Raw genomic sequence first — 23,918 nt, 5'->3', positions numbered from 1 at the left:
CAGGATATGATGATTATAATACATTCTAAGTAGCTACTCTGAAACTGAGACTTCCTCTGTGGCTCAAGTAATTCAAAGGAACTTTTCCAAAACAAACTGTTTCATAAATGTTAAAACCTGGTGAACAAATTCAACAGAAGAATTTAGGGTGGGCTCTGGAAGCTGGGCCTAGGTAATTTAATCTTCCTGACATCTGCAGTCTTGGTTCAGCCCAGAAGTTAGTGTTGATCAGAAATTGTACTTCTAAATGAAAAATGGATGAAAAAAGTTAGGAGCAGAGAGGGGGAAGGGTGGTGAACATCCAGGGCAAGGAAGGTGAACATCTTTCAGGTTATTCTATATAGAAGCATAGCCATTCTCACTGAAAAGTTATTTGCTTACAACTTTCTTATTGTATCTTTCCACACCACAGATATTATAGTACCCGTGATGTTAGTCATGCATTCCTGGCGATTGATTGGCTAAATGTCTATAGGGCCTTTGATTCCACTATAAGGTAACATTCTAGGCAAAGATCTATTTTATTAAGAGACATGATGCCCTACAGCCTTCATATTTCTTTGTCTATACTATGAGAATATGGGTGATAGAAGAGCTAGATCATGCTATTCTTTCTATGTCATGAAAATATTGCTACTTGAAGGAATGACAGCAGAACTAGTGACATGATTGTTTAAGACCAAGCCACTACTTGCAGAGAAATGAAGCAAGTATGGTGTGTGGATGCCTTTAGACAAGCAAAACAAATGAGAAATGCTGCTGTAAAGTCACTTTCACACAGGGTGCTTACCTGGGAGGTTGAAGTAGCACTGTGTGGGCAGCAGCCGCTAAGAGATTCCCAAGGCATTTGTGCACTTTGTCTTTTCTAGTAGACGATGAAAGAATAACACATGATAGGTACTGCATTTATTGTTACTTTTCTTACTCACAAAAGTCCTACAAAACTGTAGTTGCATGTTATCTCAGAGGCCAGATGTCATTATAACTTTGTATAGTTAATGGCCCATCATGCCAGTTATTTGAACTTAATTATATCCATCGCCTCTTTTTAGATTTGAATACAAGTTGTTAACTGAAAAGTAATACCTGTTAGGGTTTTTTTGTAGTGGAGACAATAGATACAGAAGTTGTATACATCGTTGTACAAAAACAACCATGTTGGTATAAATCACTGAAAATCGCGTATAAGAAGTTGTGGCTCCTTCAGAAATGAATAGTAAATGCTTTTCAATCATTATATTAATCTTGGCTCTATCAAATTAGTCTGCTTATTAAAACTGACTGGTAGCTATAGCTGTCCTGTTACTAATTTTTGAACAATATTTCTGTTGTTCTTCCAGTGAATTCTGGGAAAAATGAAGTAGAGAAATGTTGTCCTTTGCAAAAGGAATAAATATGCAAAAAAAAGATTGTTTCTTTTTTCCTCGCTTGTGGGGTTTTTTTGGTGATTGGTTGGGTGTTTTTTTTGGGGTGGGTGGTTGTTTTTGTGAGGTATTTTTTTTTATTTTGGGTGGTTATTTGTTGGGCTTTTTGTTCTCGTTTTTTAAGAATATGGATAAATGTGAGGTCTGGTTAGGGTGAGAATAGAGGTTGTTGCTATTTTGTAGCCCTTGAAAGTGTCTCAAAATCATTTACCGTGAGTGTTTAGATATATTTTTATGTGCCTAAAACTTGACTTTAAATGACTTGGTCAGGATGAAAAAATTAGGTCTCGTAAAGAACTATGAATAGCATGTACATTTTTCATCCCATAATCCTGCTAAACTCAAAATACTTTCTATATCATAAGCTATCCATTCAAATATTTTCTATACAACATTGGGTTTTATATCCTTAACTGAATGGTGAATATGTTTTGATTTTGAGAGAAAGAAGCAGAACTGTATAGTTCTAAAGTTTTTCTTACATGAACTTTAAATAACATTGACTAAGAATAAAAAGGAGATACTGTAGAGATGTGTTGATTATTTCTTTCTCTGAAATACGGTGTGTAATTTAGTCACTTGGACACATTTAGATTGCAACTGTTGCTGTTGAACAGAAAAAGTTTGGAAAAATGCAGGAGAGGAACATTTCTGCCCCAAACTGATGCTTGTCTCAAAAATGTAAGAATTTAAAATGTTAACTCCATCCTTCCCCTGTGCTTCACACAGATCAAAGGTAATGTATTTACTGAGACCGAACATACACTGACAGTGTCTGTGGAGAGTTGGCAAAGCATACTCATCCTAAAGACTTTTTCTCACGAGTAACAGATCTTTATTCTTTTTAGCCAGAGACATTTTGAGAAGGGCAATGGGGTTTGGTCAGAAAGCAGATATTAGAGAGATGCTCATGTTTCTTCTACATTTTTATGCTGCTTTTGTCTCTTGACAAATTAAATATATGCTGCTTATAGACGGAAATGTAGTGTATCAGCACTACACTGTCATTCTTCACATCAAAAGGTGTTTCAACTTATTTTTGATGTCAGCTTAATTATCAGTAGTATTTTAACAAGGCTTACTATATATGACATTTGATCTCTCCTGGGATATCGGTTTTTCTCCTTGCATCCCATAAAGACGCTTATTTCAAAGTTCACGCTTCTGATGGCGTCCATGAGCAGCCATGCTGCCCTTCTACTGCATGTCCTACAGCAGAGATTCTGTGGATTTTAAAGTGTAAGGCTGGGGAAACTTGTGTAGAAATGTATGTAAAATATACTGGTATTGGTAGCATCATTTTATTTTTATTCTTGCTGATTATTCTGATTCAATTCTAAGTGTGCAGGTCTGAGATCAGGTGCTGAGTTTTCCACAGGATCTTCTCTTTCAAATAGAAAAAGTACTTCAAGAATTACTTTTTTTTATATGGCAAAGAAATATTGTCTGCATGTAGTGATTTTGCTTTTGAAAGATTCCTATTAGCATTTGTAACAGTTGAAGTGACCAACATCTTAAAGGTTTGCATGCTTAGGGAAGTCAGCTGCCCTTTGGAAGAGTGTTTGCTTATTGAGATCATGATCAAGCATAGAGTTTATGAATCACAAGAAATCCAGAGAGGTTTGATTTTGATGGGGACCTAAAGTAGAAAAGAAATATTCTTGAATGGAGATCATCTTAACAGAAAGGAGTGCCAATGACAGGAGCAGAGCCCAAGTGTTGCAATAATGGCTCCAGATGAGCTTTACATATAAAAAGGAACAGAAGACTTTGCTCTCTGACATTTAGGTAGCAGTAGGAATACTTGTATTGTATTTACGTGGTTTTGGACTCCAAACCCAATTATATTGCAAGAATTTGAATTATGGTTAAAAATGTCATCTTCCTTTGACCTTAACAGCTGTTTAGGTCTTGGAGCATTAGGTTAGTAGAAACAAACCATGCAGGGAAGCGTTCACTAAGTAATTAGTCCTAGGTGATGCTCACAATGCTCAATACCTGATCTGAGGTTCTTGGTAGTATCTGCTGAGCTGCATAAGGGAATTGGGAAGTTGGTAGTGCATGACACTGTTTTAAGGAAGATGTCTTCCAGTAACTAGAGCTAGTCAAAATATTGTTGGCTCGCAGAAGAGGAGCAGTCTTATAAAGCGTTCCTGAGACTATCACAAAATTATTTAAGACTTGATTGCTGTAATCTCGGAGAATTATTTTTTGGCTGTACAGCCTTCCTCATATTAGTTAGCTAGTTTAATTCAAACAGCTTTTCTAACACTTTTTACTCATTTAACTTTAAAAGCAGTGCCTGTACTACGTGTGAGATATTCCTACTATGGAGATATTCCTATGCCTGAAAAGCCACTGCCTGCAATTTTTCTGGGATGTGGGAACATTAAGGTGTCTCTGCTCAGAGTTGAACCTAGTGTTTTCCAAAACATTCCAGAAGAAATATTTGATTTCACAACTGTTCTGAAGTGGATTTCTTTCAACCTGTCCTCTGACCCACTGAATATTTACTTAATTTTTCAGCTGGGTAATAAAATGAAGCATCATCCCAGCAGTGTGCCACAATGGTGGTGATGTTTTCTCTCGTTCAGGGGAATAATTATGGTGATACAGATGAAAGGAGATTTAAGAGTGCTGATAATTTGAAAAATGAAAACTATACCTTTAATGGCTATAAGACATTTATAAATGGCTTTGCCTATCAGTCCTAAATAAACACAAGTGTGTAATTCGGAGGAAAAATGCTGTAGGGTCCCACCTTGTTGAGAAAAGGGAATAAGAAATTCCAAGACTGAGTTACTTAGGATCTTTTACACACAGTGAATGAAAAGCAGGGGTAGGAACCTGTAGCTTCATGTGTGTATGTTGTGTGTCATCAGAGGTCCAGACTGTCTTGTTACTTATTAGCAAAGAGCAGTGTTTTTTCTGACAGTGCAGTAAACTGGACTGGGGAACATGTATCTCAAGGGTGAAGTTTCTTCTGGGCCTTACTCTGTTTCAGACCCAGGCTCTTCACTGATGGTTTATGTATGACTGGTCTTTTACTTATGTTAGTTACTTGACCATATAGAAGTTCACTTAGCAGGTAGGGGTATGCAAACTCCTGCTTTATTTGAAAAGACAGTTTTTAGGGAGGGAGATTTTTGGTAAAATATCACAGAAGGTTTGGTTTGGGTTTGTGGGGTTTTGTTTTTGTGGGGGGAGTGTCTTTTTGGGGGGGGGGAGGGGGTTGTTTTTCCCCATAAATTTGAGCATTTTCTTCTTGAGTTTCATAAAAAGTAGCTAAGACTGACCATGTATCTTTGAACCTGTTCTTCCCCCTTGCACGTTTTATGATGCTGTATGACACAAAAGTGATAACAGGAGTGAAGAATATGGCAAAGTATGGAAGACCAATGCTTGCTCCCTTCTCTGAATAGCAATCTATCAGGTACACTGCCAAAAGGAAGACATTTGTAGTGTTTAATAGAATGTTCACAATTTCATGGGACCTATGCCTTTAGGCAAGAAAATGATCTAAAGGTATTTACTGCAGTAGAAGGTGACCATAAAACTACTCACTTTCAGAACTAAGAAAAGCAATAAATTTTGTCTTGGCTTTTGCAGTAATTTCTTGATATCCTTACTCATTGTGGAACAGAAATACTGAACACAACCTCCCCACACACACATTTATCAGAAATTTTTGTACCAAATGAGAGAACACAAGTGCAGAAAGGAGGAATAATGTGATTTGTTCTATTTTTAAATATTTCAGAAGTGGTCAGATAGTAACATAGACTGCATGAATTTTTGCCCATCCCTTTTATGTTGTGCATAATGACCCTATAAGGGTCTTTTACTGTAAGGTTAAAATTCTGAAAGTATTGTCTAAAATAGCATATTAAAAGACAAGTGTAGAGAGACATTTTGGTGTCAACCTCAAGTGACAACTGCTTGTATGGCTGACTGTGGTAAAATTAGAGGATTAGTCTTAAATTGGCTGGCTCCACGGTCTCTCTGCCTGTTTAGAGATTAACCTTGGAACATAAATGACTTAGATTAAATGATCTAGCACATTTCCCTCCTTAGGCTATCAAAGACTGGGTGAAAGACTAAATAAAAGAATAGGTACGCTTACATGCCTGTTGACATGCAAGGCTGGAGAGTGAGAAATGACTAAACTCTTCCCCCTTATATTTCTTTCAGCAAATTCATTGCTGGAATCAGTTGAGAAGCAACTCGTGCTGATGGGTTATCTTTCTTTATAACTTCATACGTATGTACCCTGGCATAAAAATGTTGTGCTTGCATCACAAGGAGTATGTAAAGTCTCTGGGAAATGTGGTAGATGTAACAAAAATACTTGTGGGTTGTTCATTTACATAACGTGTAAAACCAGGCCACAAAAATCTTCATTTGCAATTGAAAACTTAAATTGAGTTCAGGACTTTTTAAAAAGCCTTTGAACAATCAGAATATGTATTACTCTGATTTAAAAAAAAAAAACAAGTGGAAATGCAGCCCACACTATGCCAGCACTGTCAGGCATTCAGCATAAGCTTTTCAGATTCCGGTCTCTCCCTGTATTTCTGAATTCCCATCACAGCACTGATGTCTCAGGCCTGCAGATGTAGGCTGTTGTGTTGATATTACAGAACTGCACATTTTGTGGGTTGATCACCCTTGCAAAAGGAAAAGGTATCATTTTATAAATGGGTTAGTTTTACTGTACTGCTAGTCTCAAGACATTTGTTAAAAGTGACTTTTTTTATTCTTTAATCTTGAAGATTTCTTCTGAACAAATAGCTGACATAGTGTTGAGGGACTATTTTTTTTTCTTTTCTTTTTTTTTTTTTTCCATATAATTTTAATGAGCCCTCTGTTCTGTTTGCATTCAATATTAAAATTTGCTGTTTCTTTAATTGCAGTTTACTCAAGCAGGGAGTTCAATGAATAGTTTTGGAGAAGGCAATATTTTTCTTTTGTTATCTCAAATAGTATTTTCAAATTCTATAATGTTCTCCATTCAACAACACCAAAACACATTGTAAATATAATGAGTAGGGGAATTTTCTTAAAGCAGTTTGTGGGCTGATAAACAGAAGTATAGAGAAGTAATTTTCTTAACACTACAGAGAAAATATTTTGGGAATGTAGCACAAGACTCTTGAATTTCCCCTCTTTTTCCCTCCCTCCCTTCTGAGTTTTAGGCAATATTACGTATATCTTCAGGTATGGAATGAGAAATGTATCTCTTTATTTCCCTGTCATCTTCATTAAACAGGCTTCATGATGAGAAACTTACAGCCGTTGTTAGGTATTCTAAAAAACAATTAGAATCATGAAACAGGTGCTTTTTAGGGAAAATAAAAAAGTCTAAAGCTATTTGTAGTGTTTTATAGCTTAATTCCTCTGTTACTCTCTTTCTTTTTGCTTTTGACCTAAAGAAAGTTTTATTATAGTGGATAAGTAATTTTATAAAAAAATATTTTTCTTTTGTATGCTTCCTTGCCTGTAGTTTATCTGTTCTGGAACAGTGAGTTGTCAATATCCTCTTAGTTGTATGCAGAAGTAATACTAAAACAAGGAGATATTTTCAAGACTTCTGCATTGAAATAAATCCTTCTTACCATTTAATTCAAACAAAAGTAAAATCAAATTAAAAGGCAAAGAACCCAAGCTCCAAAACCCATTAGCAAATAATATAAGGAATAATGGATAAATTTTTAAAGGTTGAAAATAAAGTTACAGATTTTTGTAAGGTTTTCATGTACTCTGGGTGAAGGTGTAGTTCACTGACTCATTCTTGACTGCTGAAATGCTTCAAGTTGAGCTGATATTTAAAGCGTGTGTGTAACTGGGTCTTGAACAGGAGGAAAACCGTAGAAAGTCTTCCCTAAGGCTATGCGGAAGCATATTTTCCTGGTTGGGACTACTTCCTGATGTTAGGAAACAGGACAGAAAGGCGATTTAGTTATTTAAAAAAAATAGGTTTAAGTAAAAAGTGAACAATTTGTTTTGTGAACAATTACTTGGTTTTTAAACTGAGCTTGCCTTTAAACTATATTCTTACCCCATAGTTCTCTTAAACTACGACACATGCTTCAGACAGAGTCCTTATAGTGGAGTTTGAATATTTTTGTGTGAAATGTATGTTTGACACAAATATACAGTGCTAATCTGAGAAGCAGGGTTGACTAACCTAAGAGGAAAGTTGGATTAATACACTTCTCATATCCTAGCTACCAGTTTCCACCTTAGAGATATTACTGCATAGTCCTGTATCTGGGTTATGTAGAAATACACAATATCTCTAAATGATCACCACTGAGAAGAAACAGTAATTGACAGCTGTTTCGCAGATGAAGAACTCCCTACTGCGAGGCTCAAGGCAATGGTCTGGTTTTAGAACAGTATTGTCATAAAATCTCAGTGCAAGTCTGTATAGAGGGGAAGGTAATTTTTGTGCTAAAATTGATTTCTTTCAGACACACTCATTCTCTTGTATTCATATACTAACAAGCACCAAAATATGTGCCCAGATAGTGTAGCTAGGAACTTGGAGTGATGCTAGGAAACACTGCCAAGCAAGTCTTTTTGTACAGCTTTTGGGTAGCTGTTAATGCTGAGTTTTGAATATGACTTTTGCACCCTGAAGAAGTTGACAGTAACTGTCCCACCTCTATGAGTCACTTGGAAATGCTGCTGATTTTATTCACTGTCACTGTGTCCCTTTCTCTTGCTGCACTTTATTCTATTATTCCCCCTTAAGATTCCTGCCCTCCTCCCTTCCCCTTCCTTCCCTCCCCCAATGTTTTGGTTGTCCTGAGAATCATCTGCAATCTTAATATCTTGATGACATCACCACCTGTCATTCATTTATGCCACCTTCTTGTCATTTCTGCTGATGCTTTTATACCCTTACCTTCCAATTCACACTTCATTTATACTAGGCTTAAAGTTTTCATTTCAAACTTCCACAATTTGATACTGGGAAAAAAAGTCTCAGAGGAACAAAGACTGCAAACTGTAATCTGTGGCTCCTATTGCAAAGCATGTGTCTTCAGACTGCCTTTATTTACATATGCATAGAGTGATTTGGACATTTAAAACAATCTCTTATAACAAAAGCTTATCAAAGCACAGCATGTTTGGTATGCCTTTCCCTGGGGTGCAGTGGAAAAGAGAACAAAGCACGCAGTTGTGTAGAAAGTATTATGCTAATGGAAACCGTCAAAGAGGCTATATAAAGAAGTATGGACTAAAGCAACTTAATTCAAACACAATATAATATGTAATTGCAAATGTAATGTGTCACAAGAGAGCTAGAATTCCTTTTAATATGATGGTAAAAATTGTATAGATTTCCAACATCACAAAAGCAAGGCCAGACATTACTAATTTATAGCTAAAATTCTGTGATTTAGAGTTCAGAAAATGGTAACATCTGTAACAAACAAAGTGTGGCAATATTAATATTTAGTGACACTTAATATTCTGGCCTTGACTATACTTAATTTGCTTTCTATAAATCCAGAAAATCATAGAATGTGCCACACTGATACCAAATTAGTACACAAGTAGATCTTTGCTAGGGAAATCACTGAACAAAATACTCATCTGGACTCGTATTTTTGCAAGGAATTCTGTGTAAGCCTTTTTCCTAATGATTGTCCTCCTTTTTCTGTTGGCAGTGGTGATTTGTCTGTTGTCTCATATGTCAGTTAGCCTAAGATAAAGGAAGGACATGAGCGGCAGGTGTGTAATCTTCTCTTTATCTCTCCTTCAATATTTCAGGAGTTTTACTTTAAATGTGGAGCACACCCAACCAGTGACAATGAAACATCTGTGTCTTTGAACCTCATTACAACAAACAGTCGCTGTATCACATGTATAACATGCACAGATATTAGGTAAGTACAACAAAAATCGTCAGAGATGCACAGTGTTGGCGTTTCAGACTGCTCATCACTTTCAAAGAGCTTTTTTTCCGTCTGCTGTTTTCCTTTTAAGCATTTGTTTTCCTTAGTATCATGGTGGAAAATGAGCTACATTTTGAGGGGTGTTCTTTGTTTTTCTGGTATGACTGCAATTTTTATTTTTGTACCTTAATTGAGTAGCACATGGAGATATGACTGCTTAAGTTCCTACAACCTCAAGTGCTCAAGATAGTGGCATAAATGTGTAGACCCTTGATGCTAATCTGTATTTAAGAGCCAGTAAAAGAAAGACTGATTTTTGAGGGGGACAAACTGTTCCTGTGGAAAGGAACTTTTTGGTATTTACTTTATAAATCAAAGTAAAATAGATCTGTTCTCATGTTCTTGTTTACTGCAGTTTTAAATGCTGTAATCCATTTTACTGTCCAGTATTTGGGCACATACATTCAAGAATACCATTACTTGCAAATGCATGGATTAAAAACCAATTGCCTGAGAAAGACAGCTACCATTGCTGTGAAGAATTACCTGAAACATATTTGTCTCTTGATTAGGAGATGTTTTGGAGTGGAACTTCAAATCTAATAACACCATGTTATACGCTCTACTGCTATTGATTGGTCTGCATTTTGCATTAGAAGAAGGAATTTAGAAAAATCTTATAGGATAGCAGGAAGCGTGATTGAAATTGGTAGGAGATATCTTTTTGGGGAAGAAAAGTTGGGTTCCTGGAAGTAAACTTTCTATTGAAAATAATAAGTTGTTGTTATGACTCTATCAGAGAGCTAGTATAATTATATTATGTTGTGCTTTCATGCTACTGCATTGATAACAACTGGTTGGTTGCTGACAGTATTTGGCTCAAGAAAATGAGTCTTAGAGATTAAAAGATAATTAGGCAGTGCAGAAAAGAGTACGTTGTCCATCACTTCCCATATATGCAGCATTTACAACATTGCTGTACTGAGACTACTTTGCAGGCAGGACAGGCTGAATTAGTTTAGATAGCTTGTCCCCAGTAGTTAAGTATGCAGCAGCATTAACCTCTCTGTAATTAAGGATAATATGAAGTTTCCATTCTGAACCCAGCTTTTGCCTTTTCCCAAGAGTAAAAGGGAAGAATATCAGCCATAAATATGCTTAGTTAGACTTGAGATCTGGTTGTAATTATTTCTGTAAAATTTGAAATGGTTATATTGGCTTTTTCCTGAATTGATATATTCAGTACAGACCTATTCACCCATATTCGTGAAGTACTAATTTTTCCTCCGTTTTGTGGCAAAATCGTAAAGGGAAGAAAGAGATCAGACTTAATGTTCTGGATTTGCTGAACTGAACAGCTCCTGGAGCTAACTATTGGCTTCCTAAGATGTGTTAGTAAAGTTTAGTAATATTATTTGTTGACATATCACAAGACCATATTAATTCTCATTACTTTAAGGCATCAAGTAACTACGGGAGACCTAAGTTGCAATAGATTTTTAGCTCAGCACACAATCTGGAATATTTATTTGTGAATAAAATTATTGGATTTGTACACTAAACAGGGAAGGAAGACACATCTACCTGTTGGCCCCATGCTGTTCAGATGCTTTCTAGCTTACAGGACCCCTTCTGAGATGCCATTAAGTGATCTTGAAGTATTTTATTTCTAAAAGTTTGTAGGAGTTCTGCCTTAATACCCTAAGAAACAGGGTAGAATTTGGGCACCTGAGCATCTGACAAGGCACTAGCAATTTCTAGTTGCCTATTTATGATGGGGACAATAGCTTCTTTGAAGTTACTCATACATATAAGAAGTCTTTCAGTCTCATCTTTGTATTACGTAGTGGATTGAGTTCTTCATAAATAGGTTTGTCTTCTGTTACAGAGCATAGAGCTACTTTTTAGATAATGAAAGTTCAGTTTAGTTTTCTGAATGGCTGACAGATTTTATTTGATCATAGCAAGATCTCTGAAGCCTGTGGCATAAAAGGAATAGATGGCAGGTATCATACAACTGCTCCGTAGGCTGTTTTTATCCCCTTCAATCTCCAGAAAGTCAGGAGAATGTTCTTCTGGCTCAGTATGTCTTGTTGGCCATGGAATTAACTGTTTGGCAGGCAGCAGTGAAATCAGTTATCCCAAGAGTGAGCAGGAGAGTAATCCAGCAGCCTTTTTGCAGTTTTAAAGGTTGTAAATGGGCTTATGCATTTATGTATTTAAAATTTGATTTCTTATACGTCCTAGAGCTATAGGTGTAGGTTTCTCTCTTGTTCCTCAAGTGATACAGTGAAATGATGATGAGGATGATATCTCTTCTGCCTTATGGAATACTTCACAAGATTTTGTGGGTGACCTCTATTCTTCTGGAAACCTCCTAATCTCTTACTCATAAGCAGGTCTTTTGTACTGCGGAACTGCACAAAATGAAGGAAGTGGGCAATATTATTTCAATTACTTCTCTCTTTCATGGTTAACTAACATTAAACTCTTGTACCTTGACACTGCCTTAGTGCAGGTAGCACCATTTCTTGCATGAAAATGCATACCAAAGAGAATTGTAAAATAATTGTTGGTAAAAATTAAAGTTGCAAGCAATGCTTGAACTCAGGATTGATTCTTATAAGGTGTCTTCTGGAAAGAGCTGATTTTGGCAGCATCCTCTGTGGTATATTTACAAAACTGGGTTCTAGGTACAGTTTAAAGGCCAAATATCAGTCTCAGTCAAATTGGTACCTCAGCATTTTGCAGCAAGGATGCAGACTAAACTGCTTAAGTGGCTAGTTGTCCTCTGCCTCCTAACAATTCACTGGGCAAAAGGAATGGTTTGGTTTACTGCAGTGCAGAGCCCTGGTATGTGTCTGTCCTGCTAAATGAAAGAGGGCCAGTGGCTGATCCCGATTCCAAGCCAAATGGCAATGACTGACAGATATCCTACACAGTAGTGTGGTAGGTAGCCTGGCTGTTCGTCACAGCCAGCTTGGAATAATCTTAAAGCTGAAAACTTAAAGGCTCATTGCTGACACTGGGTCTGCAATGAGAATACACTTCTTATCCTAGTGGTAAGATGGCATGGAAAAGGATTATTCATGTCCTAATATTCGCTGTGTAGGGCTTGGGAAGCATCAGAACACATCAACAAAAACTATAAGTACAACGAAGGGGTAAAATTGATGAACTAACAACTGAGCTTTGTGGGATAAACAGTATCTATCTCCAGGACCTGTGTCCACTGACTTCTCAAGTACTTTAAGTATTTCTAGACTGCAGGAAAAGTTATCTGTTCCCGACAGCTTACTGTGTTTTTCTTAAGCTCTCCTCTCTAACTAGGGAAAAAAAAAAGAATTCTAAAACCACTTTCTCTAGGCAATGTTACAGGAAGTAAAATGGAAGAAAATTGTTCTTTCTCATCATGTCAAAATATTGATGCACATTTCCATCTTCCTAGATTTGGAAGCGAGAGCTTCATTTTGCTAGTGGTAAGAATTAGAAGTGCATATGTTCAAGGGTAACTCTAAATTTTTGAGAGCATATCCATGCATTAAATGCTGATTATCTTTCAGAAGCTTGATTTTTAAAGCCACAAGTCTATCATAGTTTTGTGTAATAGTAAATGTTTGTAGGTGATACCAAGAATGGAGGTACCAAGACGACCATATTCTCTTTTGGTTTTGTTTTAGATGGCAAATCTTGTGAGGTTTTTAAACTTCACCTTTCTGTTTAAGTGAATTAACTTATTTCCCAACTAAAGCTGTGAAAGAAATTAGTTTAGTTTCAATTTCTGATTTTCTTTTTTTCCCAGTTGCAAGGATGGTCAAAGATAAGTCTATTTGCAAAGAGCTAGAGATCAAACAATGAAATAATTTATCGGTGCTGCACAAAGGTCATTGTAGATTCTTGGGCTATTTATGAAATCTCTGCTGTATATTGAGTTTCTAATTCTTCAACCTAATGCTTTTGGAGTATTTATATATAACTTATATAAATTGCACAAATACCCATAACCTTTTTACTTAAGTTAAACATTTAAGTGATTATGTGTAGTTGTGCTGGTGATTACTTTCTAATGCTTCTATGCAGTTGAAAAGTAGCATCCAGGACACTCTGCAGTTTGTAGTATTTTGTGAAACCTACTGTCACCATTATCTAGTGTTCAGGTGCAAAAGGGGAAGAACTGTATTTAGTATATTAACTATTACTTTGTATTACCTTCACCACAGTAAAATAAAAAAAAAGAAATTGTCTTCAAAATACTTTCTTCTTTTTGCCAAAAAATTTATATCAGAAAAGATGACAACCAGGTACTATTTATGTATTTCTTAAATATTGCTTGCAGCAAGGTATATAATTTCTCTAGTTGTTTCTGTCCGTTTATCATGGACAGTTAGTCCACCACAGGCAGGGCAATTAAGCTTCAAGATTTTTGGCATTGCAAGGTTTTAGCAAGGTTTTATGGTTTTAGCAAGGTTTGCAGAGCTCATAAAAATTGAATTAAAGCAGTAGTGTACTCTGTAGTGTATAGAAAAAATACACAGTTGAAGTAATGTTTAAGTCTATTGCCAATTTTTATTCTCAAGTTTACCTTAGGCATGCTTTCTGTTTGCCTTTAGTTTATTTTTGATATGAATATTTTCATGCAGCTTTGACCAACAAAGTGAAATACTTCAGAGCCAAATACCCTTGTAGGGTTATGCTAAATCCATAGGCAGTATTCCATGTAGTGTAATGCCTTCCAATGTATTCTGCTTATCTACAGCAGAGTTAGTGTGAATTGGCAGCCTTTATGCATTTATTTTTTTTTCTGTAGCATTCAAGGTGATGGGTTGCAATTTTATGCCTTTGAAGAAGCTCTTAATAGGTTGAGCAAATGGCTGAAAGTTGAAACAAACACTATAACTGTGCAATCCTCAAGGGGAGGTCTGCTTTTGTCAACTGTTTCCAGTAGAAATAACATCAAAAGGGGTTAGGAGTACCCCAGGGTAACCATAAATCAGGCTCAGGAATAATAGCAGTGTTAAGCAGTGTAAAAATAAAATGCGCAAAACAGAAGTGCCTCACGTCATCTTTCATAAACTAGGTAGGCTACAATTCCTACAGGCACCATTATTTTTAGCTTCCAAGAGATACAGATAAGTGTAAAAGATAAATGGAGCTTGCTATCACTGAATAGGTAGAAAGAATTCTCCAGAAGTAGTAGTATTTTCTGGTTTGTTATCAGAATTATTTATCAAATAAATCCCTACTTCATAATCTTGGACCAGAAAAAAAAAACCAAACCTGTTTTATTTAGCCAGTGGAATTTTGTAATACATTTTCCTGCTGTTCAGTCTTCCTAACACTGGAGTTGGAAGTGAGAGCTTTGTTTTTCTAGTGGTGAAAATTAGAAGTGCATATGCTACATGTTCAAGGGTAACTGTGATGTAAGGTCTTTGTCATAATTCTTTTCAGCCAAATGAAGTCTCAGACTGTGATCATATTACACTGCATGGGCAGGAGGGTATTGGAGAAGGTCAGTAGTTGGAGCGAAAAACTCAAAGTGAATGTACTATAGGAAGTCCTGTTAGAAATTCAGTAGGCAGTTCTCCTTCGGTCAATAAAGGATGAATGACTCTGCATGTCATTAGGGATAGCTATGTGTTAATCTGGTTCTGGTGGGACTGCTTTGAGCTTCCTTAGCTTCTCAGTAGCTTCACAAGCTCTTAATCAGCTTTTTTTAAATTTTTTTTTTTATTTTTATTTATTTCATTTTTTCTGGCTTTCTTCTTGAGCCATCGCCTTATCACTCCTAGTTGCTCATTTCCATTACTGTAGAGTGTAGAGTCAGGACTGAGACTTATGAATTTTAAGGGATAGAATCATTTGCTTTGCAGTAAATATATATGTGAATGATTTTCAGTTTTGGACTGTACCTGTGAGTTTTACCTGCAAAAGGAAGACTCCAGCTCATTATGAGATTTAGGATTTTTGTAATGCAGTAATTTGTGTTTTGATGTTTATGACTGTTATTGATATAGAAGTGTGACAAGTTCCTTGTTGACCTCTACATGCTGTCCCATATTGCTTATTAAGGTTGTACTTTGCTTTGAAGTAAAAATATAAGAACAATAAACATTTTCAAAATGAAGAAGCTGTCCTACAAATTTGATTCAGGTCAATTTTGCTGTTATTTGAAGAGGGTTTTACCAGGAACTTCCTGTTCCCTTCGAGATCAAAATGCAGACTGTGTCTGTTAAAAGACATTACCCATATGGTGTTTTTTTCAGAAGAGTAAATAGCACCTTATTCTAGACTTCTAATTGCTATTTCTCTTTGCTTTGGAGGTATAGGATCCTAAAGTTACCCTTTGGGCCCTTATAATCCAAGCAATTTTTTAAATCTTTATTTAGCTCATTTTTTTTAAGGAATGTTTTCCCTTGCTGTGACCTGTGTTGATAATGTGGTCTCTGCTCCGAATCTCTGCCTGTTACGTTCTATCATCTTTATATACCTTGAGTAGTTCAAAGAGGAGTGGGAAAAGATTATGTTAAGAATTAAGTCTACTTTGTCTAAGTACTATGACCATCAGGGACAATGCCTACTGCTTTCTCTCCTAATGCTCCTGAAATTAATGGGATTTCTTAAGAATCACTTATTTAAAGTAAGAAATTAATCAAATCTCAAACTAAGAACTGTTACTAATTGGTTTAGAGCTTTTTTCTTTTCCCTACTAAGGTAGTTTATAGGGTACTGATTGTTACAGCTGTAATAATTGAGTTCTGATACGAGCAATAACATGCAAAGAAAATATTTTGTTGGCACTTTTGTTGGCATTTTGAAAGGTGAACAAAATCTAATAATGCCCAGAATAGACCTTCATTCTTTAGTGGTGCACATGATGGGTTTTAGACTCAAACACTTGTACCACGGGCTTCTGGAACATGTGCCTCATGCGTGAAATCCAGTTGCCTTAAACTTTCCGTTGAATATAACCACTAGTATACAGCAGCCCCCTATGGCAGTGACAGGACGGCATTGCAATTCTTACTGGTTTACCTCTGAATCTGTTAAGATCTGCACGGCAACTGCATCTCAGTAAGACAGTTTACAGCTTCTACACATTTCTGAAGAAAAGAATAGATTGGTGAAGCTATTGTACTGTATTGAAGCATATTGTACGTGTCCTTTTGACAGGGAAGAAGGGGGGAGGATTTTACGCAACTTCACTTGTCTCCTTTGCTAAACATAAAGCACGAACTTTGCTCTCCACCTGGGAGAACAAAACCTGCCTACTTTCCCTTCTCTGTGGTGCAGAAGTTCTTCTACCTTAATCCTTTGCTTGGCATTCGTGTTAGTGTACAGTTGACAGGAAGGATAAATGGAAGGGGAATGTCTTGACTACCTGCTGATCTATATGACTTGCAGTATGCTTGCATGCTTTTGAAACAACTAGTGCAAAGAATTTTTAAGGTAGTCAAGTGAATTTTATTTCTAATGTAAATTTACATTTATTTCAGTAATGTGCATCTCCAGCTTCATATGGGATGCAATACATATAATAAATTTTATTTTTCATTTGAAGTTTCACTTGAAGCCTACAGATTGCAGAATATTATCAGTAGGCTCTATATTATATGTTGTATCTTCTCTGCTATTCCTAGTTATGGCATGATTGATACAGTGAGCTGTTTTTGCAGATTTCTTATGTATTTTAATGCATGTTGCAAGACACAACAGCTTAAATATATTTGGGTGAATTAATAGTTCTAAAACTGAAATGTGCCAGCTATCCAAGTACACCATGTGCAAAATTTGATGGACCTTACTTCGTAATATTTTGAGGAAGCCTTAGAGTATGTCTACTTGCATATGAGCAATCAATGAAAAATGTTAGCTAATGAATATTTTTTTTTTGTGCAAGTTCTATAAGTTTGAGTACTAAAGTTAGAATTCATTTGCAATGTCTAAGAAAAGCAGAGTAGCAGATGCTTGTGAAATGTTGTTCAAAGAGACATTTTTGAAACTTGCAAGCCAACAGTCTGTCTTTTCTGTCATAGATGTTTTCAGGTGTTGGTGACTTTTTGTCTTTTTAAAATTAATTACTTTTCACAGAGGACAGAATTATCATCTCTGGTTGGTTTTGCTCCAGGCAAAGTTGGTAATAGCTGAACATTATCACATTTCTGATAGAAATATAATGACCTATGAGAAATGCTATTGGAGGTCACGATCCAGTTTTCTTTGGAGATACATTCACATTTCGAAGCCTTACCATCACAGGTGAAGCTAATTAAGCAAGCCTAATAATTTCAACAGAGACCTGAGGTCTGAAGGAACAAGAGGCACAAATATCAGATACATGTTCCTTTCAGATCTCAACTGAAGTATTATGGGAAGGTTTTGGGGAGGAACTTCATCTGTTGCTGTCTGCTGAGCAGCTTTGCAGACCTTTGGCTAATCTTGCCCTTCAGTAAGCTGAGGGCTGTCAGACCATCACATTTTACTGTTTCTAACTTTCTTTTATAATATTTTAAAAATAGGCAACAATAAATTTAATCTGTGTCAGCTGAAGAAAATTTTACAATATCAGGTGCAACAATGAGAAGTCTGCCCTTTTTTTTTTTTTTTTTAAAAAAAAAAAAAAAGACTGCTTTCATGCTTTTAATGAATTGACATTTAGTAACTAACGTTCAATGTGTCATTAATGAATCATTGATGGAAGATGGGAGACAGATGGTTTTTGGCAACAAAGTTAAGTATAGAGAAATAACGTCTATTGTGTGAAAATTGTTTTCAAGTATGGTACAGATAAAGCATTGGTTTAGTTGTGTATATATGTACAAAAATGTGTATGTACACATGTGGGTTGATAGCATGTATGAAAAAATTAACATGTCTTTTAAGCATATGTATATATTTATATCTTTAAGAAGCTGATTTTATAAAGAATGTTGCTCTGCTTCCCATTTTATGTTTATGTATTGTTTCAACTGTAATGAGGCAGATTTGAAAACTAAGATATCCCTGAGAGTCCATGGTATCAAAAATAGAGTGTACTTATTGTTACATCTTTCTGGCTTTCTCAGCTGTGACCCCTTTTCAGCCACTTTCCAGTTATGTGGGACAGAACTACTCTATTCTGATTAACTGAATATTAGCAGAAGTAGAAGAGGCAGAAAATTGCGTTCATTTTTTGCTTAACTGAAAGAACTTCTCAAAGGTAAAAAGAATTCGTAGCAGGGAGTGTCTCTTGTCTCAGTGCTGATTTTTCTACACTTATATATACCTATATGTACAAACATATGTATGACTTTGGTACTTCTAAGCATTTTTGAAACAGCCACTGCTAGGAGTATTTGAAACAATCACAACTGTATTTTATTTCTTTTGTGAGTTGATTTATGTAACGTGCGTTTCTAACTTCATGTGAGATACAGTGCATCTCCTCGATTTTCTTTTCCCCAATTTAAGTTTTATCCAACAGTGTTTTGTCCTTTATTGTCAGTGTCCTAAAGAGAATATGTACAGAACAAATTATTTTAGTTGCTACTAATGAGTGTCTACTTAATTGGGTTTAGTTTTGAAAAATTTAATTTTTAGTGCATTATCATCAATTCTGTAGGAAAGAAGTGCATTCCACTAGGAAAACACGTAGAGAAGATATAGACAATTCAGTGAACTGAAAAAGATGTGGAGAGTGTAGGCTGTCATTGAAGCAGAAGTCAGATAAAAATAAGTAAATTCCTAAATGCTCCTATAAAGAGCATTGAAAAATGATGAACACTAGATCGATTAAAGCCTAATTTTTGAAAGATAAATTGAACAATTGTTTAAAGTTGAAGAAACAGAGTTAATATCTAACAAAGTCATAAAAAGTTAGTAATTTGTTAGCATTTGCATTGGTAATTGCGTAGTCCTTTTAGGCTGCAATGTCTTCAATAAAATCTACAAGAATGAATGTAGTTGTAGCTTTAGATATACAGAAAAAAATAAATATTCTGTATATTTAAATATAGCTGTGGTAGATATATATAGATTTTTGTTGCAAGCCAACAGTATGCCTTTTCTGTCATAGATGTCTTCAGGTTCAGGTGTTGGTGACTTTCTTTTCTTTCTTTTTAAAATTAATTACTTAAGACAGAGGACGAAATTTTCATCTCTGGTTGGTTTATATGTGGATATATAGAGATTGTTGTAGATATTTATAAAACTGTTTAAAAAAATGTTCTGAACATTTGCCTTCCAGTGTGGTTCATTTTTTCTAGGTTATTTTTGAGTCATAAAATCATAGCAAGATCATTGACATCTGCTATAGCAGTAGTGTCAAAATCTTATTATTGTAATTTAACGAAAATTAGAAAGAATAAAAAGTGTTTGTGGAAGATGTTTGGCACGTACAGCATAGAGAAACAAGAGTTCAAATGTTAGAGAAAGAATGAAGTAGCAAGGCAGCAAGAACCTAAATATGAACATGGCAAAATAATTTTAATTTGCAGGAACTTAGCAAAACTTGGTAACAGCTGTATGAGGCAGAAGTACCAGGGTGTAATTTCTGAAATCAAACACATGGACTACTCATAAGACAGAGAACCTATCATAATATGTCTAAATATGTAATATATTTAATAATATTAAATGTTACTATATTTATTAATATTAAATGTTGCTTGACACTTCACAGAGTCACTTGACCTAATATGGAACAGTAACTGTTGTAATAAGTAATGTTTTTAATAATAATAAAACATTTAATAATGTTTTTAATAATGTTCAGTTCCTCAGTGTAATAGCTCGGTAGGGATCATCATCAGATTTCATAAACGCCTGATTCAAACAAACATTTTAGGAAAATAACATGTATGAAATTTGATAGGATGTGTATACATATTGCTTTCAATAGATGTCTGGGGCAAGGTATTAACCCCAGTTCTAGAATCAAGAATATTTTTGATGTGTATCAATTCCAGGGGCATAGAGGTACAAAGTTTTAGCTGGGAAAACAAGGGGTAGAGAAATACATTTGAGAAATATGAGTCATAGAATAGTTTGGGTTGAAAGGGACTTTCAAAGGTCATCTAGCCCAACCCCCCTGCAATGAGCAGGGTCATTTTCAACTAGATCAGGTTGCCCAGAAGCACATTCAGCCTGGTCTTGAATGTCTCCAGGGATAGCGCTTCTACCACCTCTCTGGGCAACCTGTGCCAGTGATTTGTCATCCTCAATGTAAAGAATTTTTTCCTCATGTCCAACCTGAATCTCTCCCTTTTTAGTTTAAAACCATTACCCCTTGTTCTGTCGCAAGAGGACCTGATAAAACATATCTCCCCATCTTTCTTAAAGGCCCCTTGTAAGAACTGAAAGGCTGCAATAAGGTCTCTCAAGAGTCTTCTCCAGGCTGAACAACCCCAACTCTCTAGTCTTTCCTCATAGGAGAGATGCTTCATCCCTCTGATTATTTCTGTGGTCCTTCTCTGGACCTTATCCAACAGGTCCATATCTTTCCTGTACTGAGGACTCCAGAGCTGAATGCAGTACTCTAGGTGGGATCTCATCATACCTTTCCTACTGGCCTTTGGATGCGTCCTTTGGATGCAGCCCAAGATACGATTGGCTTTCTGGGCTGCAAGTGCGCTGCTGGCTCATATCCAGTCTTTCATCCACCAGTACCTCCAAGTCCTTCTCCTCAGAACTGCTCTCAATCCCTTCATCCTCCAGCCTGTATTGATACCAGTGTTTGCCCCGACCCAGGTGCAGAGGACCCTGCACTTGGCCCCATTGAACTTAATGGGGTTTGCATGGGCCCACCTCTTGAGTCTGTCCAAGTCCTGCTAGACAGCTTCTGATCCCTTGGGTGTGTTAACTGCACCACTCAGCTTTATGTCATCTGCAGACTTGCTCATGATGCACTCAATCCCACTGTCTGTGTCACTGATAAAGATATTGAAGAGTACTGGTCCCAGTATGGACTGCTGAGGGCTCACTTGTCACTGGTGTCCATCCAAACATTGAGCCATTGACTGCTACCCTCTGGATGCGACCATCCAGCCAATTTCTCATCTACTGAACAGCCCAGCTGTCAAATCCATATCTGTTCAGTATAGAGAGAAGGATGTTGTGCGGGACTGTGTCAAAGGCTTTTCAGAAGTCGTCCAGATAGACAACATCCATAGCCCTTCCTTTGTCCACTGATGCAATAACTCCATCATAGAAGGCCATTAGGTTGGTCAGGCAGGACTTGCCCTTGGTGAAGCTGTGCTGGCTGTCTTGGATCATAGAATCATAGAATGGTTAAGGTTGGAAGGGACCTTAAGATCATCTAAGTTACAATCCCTCTGAAAAGGATTAGGAGAAAAAAAAAAACAACCACAAAAACAAACAAACAAACCCCCACAAAACCAACAACAACAAAAAGCGCGCACACACAAAAAACAAACAAAAAACCAAACAAAACCCAGCAAACAAAAACACAAGCCACAAGCAAAAAGAAAAAAATCAAACCTACAAACAAAAAGACTCAAACACAAAAAAATAAAGAACCCAACAAAAAATGCCATTTAAAACAAAACCACAAAAACCAAGAACAAAAAAACAAAGAAAAAACCACCAAGAACAAAAAAGTTTGGTGGGTTTTTTGGTTGTGAGTTTTTGGTTTTTTTGTTTTTTTTTCCTTAAAAATATGTATAGTGGGGGTACACTTTCATTTCTCTACAAACCAATGGTGTGGAATAAGCTGGTATAGGACTGGATTGAGTTGACATCACAACTGACAGTGCATTACAGTCTTGTAATCATTCAAAAGCAATTGATGTAACTTTAATGGGATTATTAGCTAGAAATACTTTTTTCTTAGCAGCTCATGATCATTCAGAGCTGTTTTTTCCTCTTCCTTTCCCTCATTTTTTGGATGTTATTAAAGGTTGACTCTGAAGACAAGACAGTTTCTGAATCCAGTTTGTGGGGGGGTTTTTTATTTTCTTCTATAAGAGAAACCAGTAGTGTTCTAACTTTCTTAGATATTTTGCAGAGAAATTTCTTTTTTCCTCCAAATGTCTGTATTTGCATAAAACTTCATTTAATATACTTAGATACATGTTTACTTTAAAACTTTACTTTAAAACTTGCAATTTTAAAATACTAAGTGATACAGAAATAGTATTTCTGTATAATGATAATAAGCATTTTAGTGTAAAATGTGATGAAAGACTGAGTGTTATCAACAAAGATAGCAACAAAACTAAATTTTCCTTAAAGGAAAAATCCAGAGCAAGGTGGGGTAGGGACAATGAAAATAAATTCTGTCCCCTTGTGGAACATGAAATATAGAGTCAAGTTAAAATTGTTTATAAATAACTGTTATGAACTTGGTGCAAAAAGATGCTGATTTGCCACATAGTTTAAAAATTACAAGAAATAAGTCATAGGGGCTTTCTTGTTAAGTTTTGTTAGTGTCTGTGACACCTTAAGGGAACTGCCTGCAGACATTTGAAGACTGATGACAATGGAGACCATTAAGAAAATGATAATTTTCCCTGTACAAGTTCAGAAATAGTAGTGATATTGTACTAGCATGTCAATGTAAGAATACTACAAGAAAAATGGCACTAGTGAAAACATGTTTTTATGTCAGTACAAACAAATTTAAAAGTGATTCCTTATAAGTGAACACTGAAGTGCAGTAAGCAGGATGGAAAAAAGTAGTTGCCCATCAAAATTTTTCATATTTTTTAAAAAATAATTTCTCCAATTACACTGATATAACTTTCTCTTGCAGAGAAGACCTGTCTTACAATTGATCTTTGGAGATAAACTGAGGCTGTGGTTGCAAATACTAATGGAAGAGCTCAGTATTAATGAATAGTGATTTAAAATAGTAGAGCAAGTGTGCATGGCTTAGATAGGAAGATAAGAGGGAAAAATGATGCCTAGTCTGCTGACTGCATGAAGTGCAGCTTGGCATAAGTGCAGCTTCTTTGTGCAAAGATTTCAGAGCTTCCTCAGAGTTTTTCCATAGCTGTATATTCAACAGTAAATTTCTCTGAGTCAGTTTTAGTTCTGTGTCACTCTAAGTATATGTATGCCTGCAGATTTATTAAGCAAAATGGAGTGTTGAAATTTCTTCATAATTATTTACATATAATGCATATGTATACATATGTGAATATATACATATATAAGTACATATGTGTATGTACTTGTTTCCTTCTTTGTCTTGATTTCTTCTCTATAAGCAATCTTTAGTTATTTGAAACATTTTAAAACATTTTTCCTCCCCACCAATTACGCTATTCTTATTTCACTTTGCACAGGAGGCAAGTCTGCCCATATTTCTGGTAAAACTAGGAAGCAGAGACAGTAGTCTTTAGGCATGCAAATGCCATTTGCATTTTTCAAATTGCAAATTCAGTTCCTCTTTCTTCTCGTTTTGTTCACAGCAACAAAAAGAACAGTCAAACCTCTTCCCATAAGGTACATTCTCTGTGACCACTAAAGTCAGTAGCATACAAACAGCTGCCAAGAACCCGAGGGCCAGCCTCTTGAGATACCCTGTACAGCAAGGCTGACTGCGCTCAGAGATGTTACCTTTATGAATCTGGCCAACCTCTTCATGCAA

The 23,918-nt window shown here is 36.0% G+C and overlaps 1 protein-coding gene across 1 annotated transcript in view; it reads left to right on the top strand.

Annotated features, from left to right (window-relative positions):
* The window catches only part of PRKN (parkin RBR E3 ubiquitin protein ligase), a 568,831-nt gene that overhangs the window by 202,283 nt on the left and 342,630 nt on the right, over window positions 1-23,918 (top strand). The window contains exon 6 of the mRNA XM_030499430.1: window positions 9,207-9,322. Within this exon, the coding sequence (XP_030355290.1) occupies window positions 9,207-9,322 (116 nt within the window). The remainder of the gene's footprint in view (window positions 1-9,206; window positions 9,323-23,918) is intronic.

The sequence above is a fragment of the Strigops habroptila genome, chromosome 10, assembly GCF_004027225.2.
Source record: "Strigops habroptila isolate Jane chromosome 10, bStrHab1.2.pri, whole genome shotgun sequence".
NCBI lineage: Eukaryota > Metazoa > Chordata > Aves > Psittaciformes > Psittacidae > Strigops > Strigops habroptila.
The sequence above is the reverse complement of the archived record's forward strand: the minus strand, read 5'-3'. Positions and strand labels throughout refer to the sequence as shown.